We start from the raw sequence: 12,056 nt of genomic DNA, 5'->3' as shown, positions 1-12,056 counted from the left end.
TTGATTTGATGAACTAGAAGAAACTAAATAATCAGAGTATAGTGAACTACTAATTTGAGAAAAATATGCATTGAATGCTTGAGCGATCATAAGAGGATCAGAAATAACATTATCATTAACAATAACGCTATTAATAGAGTCATTATTTGATTTATTAAGGAGGTGATCTAGATGTTTCCAGAACTGTTTAGGATTATTCCAATTTTGGTAACTAAAGGCATCCTTATAGTAGTTACAGTAGATCTTGCATTCCGAGTTTGTGTTTTGCAGTGGTTCCTAAGTTGTCGATATACTTCCCGATCAGTAGGGCCTCTAGATTGTTTACATTTTTCCCACGCTTTATAATGTTTTTTAAAAAGGCTTATTAAATCAGGTCTAATCCATGGGAGATGTTGACCTTTCACACGAATCGTTTTAAATGGAGCATGTTGATTAATTACATTGTTAACTTCAGAATAGAAGAAATCCCATGCATCCTCAACAGAAGTAAAAGTAAAATCTAGTCCAATTAATATTAGCCAGGTCATTTATAAATTGTTCAGTATTTATATTTTTATATTGTCTGACTTTAATATATTTGGGTGGTAGTTTGGGTATTTTAATTTTCCACACACAGAAAACAACTGAGTGGTCACTAAAGCTGTCAGACAATATGCCCAATGTACTTATTCTATCTGGATGTGTAACTAGTATCCAGTCCAGCAAAGATGAGGAACGGCAACCAATTCTGGTTGGTTCTTTTATTAACTGAGTAAAATTGGCACCTGCAATCATATTTCTGACACTCTAGGAGGAACTGTGAAGCCAATTGCAGTTAAAATCACCAAGAACCACCATTTCACTATTTTTTCTGAGAGAATTAATTGTATTAATAATTGACTTAATTGAATCAGATGAAGCAGATGGTGGTTTATAGATATTAGTAATAATTATATGTTTGTTTTCATGGAAAATTATTTTTACAATAAGTGATTCAAAATTAGGGGGGCACGGTGGCTTAGTGGTTAGCACGTTCGCCTCACACCTCCAGGGTCGGGGTTCGATTCCCGCCTCCACCTTGTGTGTGTGGAGTTTGCATGTTCTCCCCGTGCCTCGGGGGTTTCCTCCGGGTACTCCGGTTTCCTCCCCCGGTCCAAAGACATGCATGGTAGGTTGATTGGCATCTCTGGAAAATTGTCCCTAGTGTGTGATTGCGTGAGTGAATGAGAGTGTGCGTGTGTGTGTGTGTGCCCTGCGATGGGTTGGCACTCCGTCCAGGGTGTATCCTGCCTTGATGCCCAATGACGCCTGAGATAGGCACAGGCTCCCCGTGACCTGAGGTTGTTCGGATAAGCGGTAGAAAATGAATGAATGAATGAATGAATGATTCAAAATTAACCGGCTCAACAGTTGGAATGAGAAGTTCACCTGTTAAATTTGTAGAGACATATGTTACTAACCCACCTCCCCTGGGGCCCCTGTCAGCTCTAAAAAGAGCATAACCATCCATCTTTATTTCAACATCTGATACTTTAGTGTGTAACCATGTTTCAGAAAGAGTAATGATATGAGGCTTCTGATAGGAAACCCAAACTCTCAGAAAATCAATTTTTGGTACTAGACTTCTTATGTTAAGGTGGATTATTTTTAGACCCTTAAATGATTCTATTCCTCAAATTTAATACAGTAAGTGTGAAATGGAGCATAGGAGAGAAAGAGGACATAAAGCAAAAGACATACATTGACAAACACACAACAGACAAACACACAGACAAACAGGACATGACATACATGAAAGTGAAAAAAAGGAGGCTCACTGTAATTGCAGATAACAGGTACAGCCTGCTGCTTCTCTACTACTTTAATTAACTGTAGGGCTAATAATATAATAAGGAAAATCAAATAGACACATAGAAATGTGTATTAAATCACCAGAGAAAATAAACTCAAAATAGCAAGCACATCAGAATCACAATTTGCCCACTAGGTATTTCAGTGAATTACACTCACTGAGGTCTTACGACACTGGCATAGTAATGTGCGACAGAACGCCGCAGAATACGGCAAACATAGAACATGCTTGGAGAATCATTAGATTACAGTCAAAGAAAAAAAAACTTAAAAAAGTGCTTGCAGTGACATGACCAATCATGTACAGTACTTAAATAAAAAGTTTAAAGTATTTACCGCATATGGTGTATCTTTCGTAATGTCAAACGTTATTCAGCCATTAGAACGATGACCAGGGTTATAAGTTACATCATGGAGGAGAGACGAGATCCCGAAAAAACTCATATGCTTCCCCGGGGGTGCGAAAAAGCTTGAGTTTGCAATCGATAATGACTCTCAGAATAGCAGGGCATAGTAATGAGTAACTTTGCCCTGCTTCACGCAGCTTTTTCTTGATGTCATCGTATTGGCAGCGTCTTTTAAGCAGATCAACGCTGAAGTCGGGATTGAGGTATATGCGTCTGCCTTGAAAGCTGAGCTCTTTTTTCTCTCTGGCCAAACGCAAGATTTTTACTTTATCCTGAAAGTGTAGAAACTTTACAAGGATAGGCCGTGGGGATCTTGCATTACTTATGGAGCTGTATGTAGGAGAACGATGAGCCTTTTCAATCACTGGCGATGTGAGGAAGCTGTCACTGCTGAAAAGGTGGCGAAGAAGCTGGATTATGAAGCTTACAGTGTCGGTGCCTTCACTGTGCTCAGAAACATTAGTGATCAGCTTTTTCCCTCATTTTTTTCATTATCATCAGCTTTTTCCCTCAGGTATGTGTTCTCCTTTTCAAGCGCAGCAACTCGTTTAGTCAGATCTTCCATGTTACATTCATTGGCACTTACACGATGCTCTAACTCTGTGATTTGGTCACCTAGTGTAGATAGTGACCCTTGTATATTGTTTAAAGTTGTCTGCACAGGTAGAATCATATTGTCAATATGGGCAGTCGTTTCCATTTTGCTTTGTTGTATGGCACCCAAGATTGTTTGGAGGGAAAACTCACATTGATCCATATTCTCCATTGTGATAGAAATTCTTTCAATTGTTGATAGAACAAACTTTTAGGTTTAACTTTAGGTCAGATGAATTTTATAGCAGCTACTCAAGAAGTCAAGATTTTAATGCAGCAGGCTGAGACCTTTTTGAGCACTCAGTCAGTAGCGGCCAATTTGTTCGGCCATTTTGAAATGAATTCCTTTTTGAAATGAAAGGTTTAATTACATGTATTTATCCAAACTCTCAAGAGCATCTTCCTTTGTGCACTCTTTCCATGCTTCAGGGATTTCTCCACTTCCCTGGAATGTTTTTTTATAATGGTTTTCCAAATCCTTCTGGAATGTACACACAAACCACCTCCAGTATGGCAGCTCAGACGTGTCTGGGGTTATGCTCCAGGTCTCATAGTCTCCTCCTGCGTCTCTGTATGATTTGTAAGGAATACGCACTTCATTATTATGACTTGGGTAGAAACCTTTATTACTTTGTACATTTGTCGTGCAGAAATCAGTGGAGAGATTTGTTGTTCCTCTGTAATGCCACCCTTTGCTACCATCTACCCTGTGGAAGGGGACGCTGTGATCTCCATCATGTCCCTCTATTGTGTTGGTACAGATGGCTTTACAGAATGGACACTGAGCCCAGCAGCATCTACAGAGGTGTTCAGTCAGAATCTCATCTGGACTCTTCCTGAACTTCTCCATTTTAAGATCAGACATGCTGTTTAACTTCCTGTTCAGCTCTTCAGTAATGAGGGGAATTTCTTTTCTCACTACATCTGTAAGCAGCTGAAAATCACTGATGTCTTTACAGTTACTTCCACTCAGATGCTCCGTATTGTATTCAACATCAACTTTCAGACCACTGGAGAATTTTTCCAGCCAGATATTTGCATCTCCTTTGCTCTCTGTCACTTCCTGAGTTGCAGTTTCTGCTGCAGTGATTACACACTTCTGTTTGTGTTGAAGAATTCCTTTAATGTGAGCAAGAACTTTGGGGTTTTCTTTAGTCATGAAAACTTTTACAACATCTTTAATAAAGCTCTCTAAATGTTCCTTAGGTGTCAAGATGTAGCTCATAAATCTTTTAAAGTTCTGCTCTTCAGCAAGTGATCTGAGAATGTGTTTCTCCAGGTTTGTCCTGCTTCCATTAAATTCTGGACAGTTTGCCTTCATTTCATCAGCCAGATAATTTTCAGCACTGTTGTACACACTCTGTAGGATAGAGTCTCCAAGCTGTCTGCAGATTAATCCTCCAAATACTGCTGTAGATGTGGCACCTTCACAGGATTTCTGAAAAACTCTGTAGTATTCTGGCTTCATTTTCTCAAGATAGATTAATGGATTAAAACTCTCTTCAAATTTCTTCTGTTGCTTTTCAAACTCTGCTTTCGCAATGTCACACACATTCAGAGAGAGATCCAGTGAGAACTTTTTGTTCAACTCATAATCTGGAGACTGATATTCAGCCACAGCTTCTTTTACCAGTCGAACGATCTCTTGAATGTAGGCTGGTTTGTAGCCTGTCTTTGCAACTGGTTTTGATTTAATCAGGTCTTTAGTTTGCTCAATGACTTTAAGGATCAGTTGCCTTATAGAGTCTTGGCTCTCAGGTGGTAACTGTAAAAGCCAACCTGTAACTTTCCACTTTTTTTTATGTGTTATATAGTTCTTATAATCACCTCGCGTGCTTATTTTCTTATACGTTTCAGATTTCCTCTCAGACAGAAGTCTTCCTTCATAGAGTTCACACAATATTTGTGTTATGTCCTCTGCTACATTCATTTGTGTTCTAGTCAGGTTTGCAGTCAGTTCAGAGACCCAGTTTTTCCACAATAAATCAAAATGTTCTTTTACCTGCTTTTCACTCAACTGCTTTTCATCCCTTTTCAGATCCAAAGCCAGCTCTTTGCTCTTTTTAAAAAGTTCTGAATCATACTTAGATTTCTGATCTTCCAGGTTTTTGCAGGTTTGCTTTTGGTAAATGATCTCACGCAGCTCTCTGACTGTTTGTGTCACAAGTTCATCATGTAGATTTTGAAGCTTTTGCTTAAACATTCCTCTCCATTGCTGAATAAGGTCTCTCTCATCTTTATTTTCTTCAAAGTAACATTGCACTGATTCTGTCACATTATTAAATGTTTCTCTCATTTTATCTATAATTTCCTTTCTCTCAACTGTGCACTGTTGTTTGTTGTTGATGCTGGTGTGTAGTTTGTCTTGTATATCTCGTATAGATTTCCTGAGATCCCAGGTCCATGTCCCATATTTCTCCTCCAGTTTTCTGTATTCTGCGATCTCCAGTGTGTTTCTGAAACTGAACACAAAGTTTTCACATAGAAGTGCATGCCAGAGCTCTTTAATCCGTGATTTAAACTGTGTCAGTGTTACAGTAGGACTTTCTGTGGCTCTGGACAGTATTGTCTTCTTCAGCTCTTCCACATGTTCAGTGTATAATGGGTTTTGAGGAGCCATGGGTGGGCTTCCCTCCCACAGCTGTGCAAAGTATCTCACATCTTTTTTTATGTCAAATGCTATGACGTCACTAAAATGTTCTGCTTCATAGGATTCCTCCTCACCAGCCAGCTTGGTCATTTTATCCAGATTATCTTCTAATCTTCTCTGTCTCTCCATGTTTTTCTGTCCGGCTGTAACATCTGGAACATTCTGGTGGACAAACAAACAGCTGGGATTGAGTTGGACTTTCTTCATCCTCAGGAAGGCCTGAACAACAATCTGAAGGATGTCCTGCATCTCAGCAGGGTTCTCACCAAAGATATTGATCAAGGTCAGGTTTCCAAGACCAACAACGAATGTGGCGAGTTCATGGTCATGATGTTGAGTGGATGTTCCTGCGAGCTCAAGTGCTCGAAGTCCTTCAGTATCTACAACTAGAATGTAGTCAAACTTCAGCTCTTCCTTCATCTCCTCTGACACTCTGACCAGCTGCATGAAGGCTCCTCTGGTGCACCTTCCAGCACTGACAGCAAACTGGAGTCCAAACATGGCATTCAGCATGGTGGATTTCCCAGAGCTCTGAATCCCCAAAACTGACAGCACAAACACTCTCTGATCCCCCAGGACCTTCACAAGTTCATCTAGAACTGCTGAAACCCAGATCAGAGGAACATGAGAAGCATCTCCATCCATCAGCTCCAATGGATATCCTGAAAGAATGAGTTCAGCTGCAAGAGCAGGAAATAGAGGAACGCTTGCTTTGTGCTTCATTTCTGTTTTTTTTATTTTTACAGACTGATATGACTCATATATCTGCCCCATCTCCCTGAGTATATGTTCTAAACCAAAAGAAGCAGACTTCAGCTGCTCTGACAGTTCCTCAAGCTTTTTTTTAGTTTCCTGTTGATCTGCTATATCATGAGATTTCTTTACTTCCGAAACTTTTGACCAGGTTTCATCATACTCCTGATGTAAGGTGGAGAGACGTTTTACAGTGAAATTGTTCAGAAGGATTTCTACCCATTTCAGGAAATACAGTTTCTCATCAGCATCCTCAGAATTCAGTCCTTGGAAAAAGCAGTTCATGAATTTGCTAAGACCATGTTTTTGCTGCTGTTCCCGGATTTTATCCATTTCCTTGTTTTTTTCTCTTGTGTACTTGACTATGTTGTTTCCATGAGGTCGGTGTAGTTCTTTGTTGCTCTTACACCAGTCATGCCACAGTTTCCCCTGACATGGTAGACTTGTTTCTTTGTGTAAGGACTGGTCATTATTCTTCAGCAGAGACATTATCTTCAAGGCAGCTTCCTTTCCTTTATTACAGAGTCCATTATCTTCATTAACTCTGACCTGTGTGGCTTTGGCCAGATCTTCTAGTTTAAAGGTGTTTGACGTTTCTGATAGACAGTGTCTGATAGTTCCTTTCAGTTCTTCACACACATCATGCTGATTTCTGTCCTTTACTCCAACACTGAACTTCCCCTTTACCAGCTCTGTTACAGGAGAATCATCATCTGTCAGAACACAAATCAGAGGCTTTGTGGAGTTAAAGAGCCGTTTCACTAATCCCTTGTAGTGATTTTTCTGACCAAAATCAGGTATAAAGACAACATTCAGAGAGGACATCCTTGTTAAAATATCATGCTGTGTCACATGAGCTCCAGCTTCACCATGAAGATTACAGAACGCCACACAGTCAGGGAAATGATCAGTTTCCTTCCCAGATGGGCAGTACCAAGCAATCTCCACCACTCCATCCATCAGCAACTGGTTTGTGCTGCTGCCTGGACAGTTTCTGTGGAAGAATGTGTGATGTTTTTCATTGATCAAGCTGTTAATCAGCTGAGACTTAGATGAAGATACAGAACCAAACCTAAAGAATGCCACCATTGGAGTTTCTGTCTCAACAATCATTTTGTCCTCAGTAATGGAAGTTCTAGTCCTCCATCTCTTCTTGACTTTGCGAAAGGTCCAGAGAGGAAACTCGATCTCTCTGGTGAGGAGATTGGGCACCAGCAGAGGCAGAGCATACTGACACTGAGCTAGTTTAGTTGCTATGAGCTGCTTTAGGAAATGATCAGAGCTGTAGAACACCGCCATCTGGACATCCATGGGGTGGAGCTCAATTTCTGTCTTTTCAGTATTTCCTGAGAGTTTTTTGGTTTCCTTTCTAATGCAGTATCTCGCATTGTAATTCATTGTTAGTAGCCGCTTTAGAAAGACTTGGGCCACATTACTCTCAGGATTGTTGTAGTTTAGTGAGGATTTAGTTATTTCAAGGCAGTCAGTACTTTTCAAACATTTCTGTTGCCAATCCATAAGGTTAAGTCTGCTCATAAGTGCTTTAATTTCTTCTTCCTGTGAAAACAGAAAATTACATTAAAACCTTGTATTATTTCACTACCAACTGCATGCTTCTACCCTCTGGGAAAAAATGACATTTAATTACTAACTAACAGATTCCACGCTGTTGATATAAACAGAAAGAATATCCTGAAACAAACAGTAATTGCCAGTAATTCTTTGACTAATATTTGCTCCTCATCTCCCACATCAAGCTCTTGATGGTGACAACATTATGTCCTTGTTCAGGTCATGAGAAATTGCAGCATGATCTCCCAAAGTTTTAGTGGGGATTTGCGAGTCAGAAAAGAGGATAATAGAACAGAGATCACCTGTCTAATAGTATTAATATAATATTCCTCCTCCGCTAACACAATGCAACAGCCAGACAAAACCCCTTCCTGTTGTTACTTCCGGGATTATGGAGATAAATACCGAGGCCATGCCAGCACTCTGTTGTCAAGTATCTGCTTACCAAGCCTTTGTATTTCTACAATATTTTTGCCTTTCATGTGCATGTCATCTGTTTATTACTGTTCTGGATTTTGCCTGTCATCTTGGATTTGTTTTCCTAGTTCTCTTCAGATCTCTTCTGAAGAATGCCAACACCACCAAATATACAGACTGAGTTATTATAGCAGCCAGGCGGGTCATCAATGCTGTGAATGTAACATCGTGGGTGTCTTTCAGGCAAACCCGCAGCCACCAGCATGCCCCTTTATAGGCTCTCGGGCACATAGCTGCAATTAGCGCAACTCAATAACCTGTGCCAGAGTTAGAGTGGTAAGCGATTAGCATGCTGAGAGGTAACATATATATATATATATATATACGTATAAATATATATATAGAGAGAGTCAATAGGAATTAGGAAAAGAGTTTCCAAGTGAGTAATCTGTATCGGAGCTCTGAGAGGTATTTTCCTGTAGAGCAAGGAGTTCACACTTCTGTGCTCTTCCTTCTGTACTGTTTCTTTCCTGCCTGCCTGGTAGAGCTACAGTCCCACAATTTAGGGAGCTTAGGCCCCACAGGGATTCCACGTCATCACAAGCATATCATTTTCCCTCATTATTTTCTGGTCACAAATATATATATTTATATATATATATATATATATATATATATATATATACATAAATAAATATATCCCTGAGCTAAACCCCCTGCACTTTCCCGTTATTTATATTTGCACTGATTTACAACCTACCCTGTCATCACACCCTATCCAGCCACACACTCTCTCTATCTGCTCCAGACTCCTGTCTGTGTCCCTCTCCACTACACGAGTGAATAACGGGGCCGGACCAAGTTCCCCCTCCGAGTGGAACTGGAATCCCCCCGTAACAATGAATGCCCGGAGAGACCCAAGCTTTCTTATGGAAAAGAAAGATGGAGGCAGGAAGCCATGAGTAGAATGCTAGGGACTAAATGCTACAACAATCAAACACCCTCACCCTCTACCCCGGTACCACCAGCACTGGAACAGCTTCAGGAAGCTCAGATATTCAATAAACAAGCTCTGAGGAGTGCATAGAACGTAAGTAGGATACAGGAGGGAGATGAGTGGAAAAAGGCCTTCATCACACTGCACAGACAATATGAAAACAAAGTAATAATAATACCTTATAAATAAAGTACTTTATAAACAGCCACAACTGACACAAAGTGCCTTACACCATAAAATAAAGATAATAAGTATGTAGTCAATAGAGAAGAAGATGATAAATAAATAACAAATGTCCCCATATGGCATTACTTGTCAGCAAGTCGACCCGCACTCTTGTGTGCGACATGGTCACTTCTGGGTTGGCAGCCATCTTGGTCATGGCTCTTCCGGGTTGGACACATTTCATACCCCTGTTACTATTTAAGCACTCAGACGATGAGCACTTTTCACCAGATGGTCTTTGCTATTAGCCCTGTGCTTGTGAATGCCTTATTCCTTAAGTTTCGATCTTGGTTTTGCTTTTTGAGGTACTTTATTTCTCCGTGGCTGATTTTTGCCTGCTCTCTTTTGGTCCGTGTTTTCAGCAGTTGTCTGCTGTTTTGGATTATGGATTAGAATTTGACTTTGTTTTTCACTTTGATTATTGCCCCTCTGTGTTGGATTATTTTCCTTTTGTGCTTAGTGCTATTGGCTAACCTTATTCCTGCCTCTGCATTTGGATCTACCTTCATTAAAGTCTCTCATTGTGTTTAGTATTCTGTGCTCTTCGTTTGAGTCCATTTCTACACTCTGACATTACTAATGCCATATAGGTTAACTAACACGCCCACAGTCTTCTAGTCATTCATCAATGAGGTTATTTATTAAATACGCTGTTCTGCAAACGGATCTCTCTGCCTCATTCTTACACTTGACCTGTGACCCGCATGATCTAAGTCGGTGCACTGCCTCGGCAGATGTAGGACCCGAGGCACAGCCACGAGAACATAACTTACGGAGACGAAACTTTTTGCAATGCAGGCTTCCTACATGTAGCCGATGCAGGGGAGAGTTAGCTCCCCAGGTATCTCCAATACCCGTATTCATATGAGCCCACAATGGCCAGATAATTGGAGGTGGCCAGGGAGAACAAACGGGTTGATTATGGATTACCCCAGGACCTTGACAGCTCAGCATGGAGGTTTGGGGAAAAGTACGAGGTTCCTACGTGGGGGTGAAGTGTGGCCTAAGATGAGATAAGATTGTCAAGCTTGAAGCAGACGATGCTAGGCTTTTCCTCAGGCTAAATGTAACCACCTCCAAAAGCTCTTTGAATGCTGGTGGCAATTTAACTAATATTTGCTCCTCATCTTCGACATCAAGCTCCTCAGAGCATGACAGAGACAACATTATATTCTTGTTGAGTTCAGTAGAAATCGAGCCTGAGCTCCTGAATCTAAAGTGGAAATACACGAATTGGGAAAGCAGATAAGAGAACAGGGTTCACCTTTCTCATGTTCCACCTTGCTAACTTGACCTGTGAGCCCCAAGATCTACTGTAAGTTGGCAGATGCAGGACGCAAGTCATGAGGCACAAGCAGGAGAGTTATACGTCCCTTGAGAGCCACCTATGCATGCTACTCTCCCAAACACGAAGAGAGTTTAACACTTTCTGAATTGTAATTATAATTCCTATTATTTGATATTGTTAAAGGAATCACTCTTGTTGCCAGAAGAATAAGGCTTTTATTATCATGAAATAACTTCCTCTCTAACCCGAGGTCTAGACTCCCAATAGTTTCTACACATCATCCCAACTGTCTGTTTCTTGTGTGTACAAACGGTGGGAACTCTCACATTCCGATGCACACACATTGGTCACACTAAACTATAATACATCATACACCCTATTTTTAGAGAAATTGGACAAAGAATCATTACACACATACACAGAGTGTTTTCGCAAGACAAAGAAGCTGGAGTAATGTGACGTAGATGCTATTTTATGGTCCACTCCATTTACTGGCACAAATGGACAACTTTGTATCACTTGCATGATAAATTTTGTAAATGTGCTCATAATGCTGAATAAACTTTCCATGTCTCTTTTGGCAGATCTCCCAGGTCTGTGAGGGACCATGCATTGGGGTTATATAGCTTGTGTCTACAAACAGAGACGTTTCCTGTGCCTGTTGTTGTCTATGTTCACACTAGTGTTTATGATTAAAACCATCAGGAACTTAATTTTTCTTAAAAATATTCATATTTTAATCCAATGTCACTTTACAACAATTGATTTTGAGTTTCTGGTTTTAAATACAATATCAAACCACATGGAATTTCAATGTACCATTTGTAATTCAGTAATATGGGAGAACTGGCCAGGGGTCTGAATACTCTGGCAAGAGAATAGATGGATGGATTGATGGATAGATAGACCAGATCTGTATAAACTCTATCTATTTTAACTTCATGGAGAAAACTTGATCAGATTTTAAACTGAAATTGAATGAGATGTTATTTGTCTCTAATTGACACACAGTAAACCAGTTAGCACCAGATTCTGAACACCAGACAGAAATAAATAAGTGTCTATTTTTGATGGATGTTGAGAAATGTTAAGTGATCGATTTACCTTTTTTGGAACTGTTTCAGGGCAGCACTTCTTCATTTCCTTAATTTCATCAATTCTTTCTTGACCAGTCTGTTTTTTCTGCCACATGAGATATGTGCCTTCTTTCATAATTGTGTTATACGAATTTTGTGCTTCCTTTCTGTTCTTTTCTTCTTCATGCAGTCTGACTTTGAGGTCATTAATTATGTCCTCTAAAGCTCTTCTCTGTTTCTCCTCCTC

At 40.1% G+C, this 12,056-nt stretch overlaps 2 protein-coding genes across 2 annotated transcripts in view; both read right to left on the bottom strand.

Annotated features, from left to right (window-relative positions):
* LOC132842105 (GTPase IMAP family member 8) overlaps positions 1-12,056 on the bottom strand; it is a 611,624-nt gene that overhangs the window by 75,590 nt on the left and 523,978 nt on the right. The window lies entirely within an intron of this gene.
* On the bottom strand, positions 3,199-11,960 carry LOC132842467 (interferon-induced very large GTPase 1-like). Its single transcript, XM_060865182.1, has 2 exons — positions 11,838-11,960; positions 3,199-7,791 (listed from the first exon to the last, which is right to left on the bottom strand). The coding sequence occupies exons 1-2, from the start codon at positions 11,943-11,945 to the stop codon at positions 3,199-3,201; spliced, it is 4,701 nt and encodes a 1,566-aa protein (XP_060721165.1). The 5' UTR covers positions 11,946-11,960.

This window comes from Tachysurus vachellii, chromosome 3 (assembly GCF_030014155.1).
Source record: "Tachysurus vachellii isolate PV-2020 chromosome 3, HZAU_Pvac_v1, whole genome shotgun sequence".
Taxonomy (NCBI): domain Eukaryota; kingdom Metazoa; phylum Chordata; class Actinopteri; order Siluriformes; family Bagridae; genus Tachysurus; species Tachysurus vachellii.
Note: the sequence above shows the minus strand (reverse complement) of the source record. Positions and strands in the feature narration are given on the sequence as shown.

Coding starts and splice junctions, on each gene's coding strand:
- LOC132842467 (XM_060865182.1), bottom strand. CDS start 11,945: ATGAAAGAAGGCACATATCTCATGTGGCAGAAAAAACAGACTGGTCAA. Junction 7,792..11,837: donor CTGAAACAGTTCCAAAAAAG/GTAAATCGATCA, acceptor CTGTTTTCACAG/GAAGAAGAAATTAAAGCACT.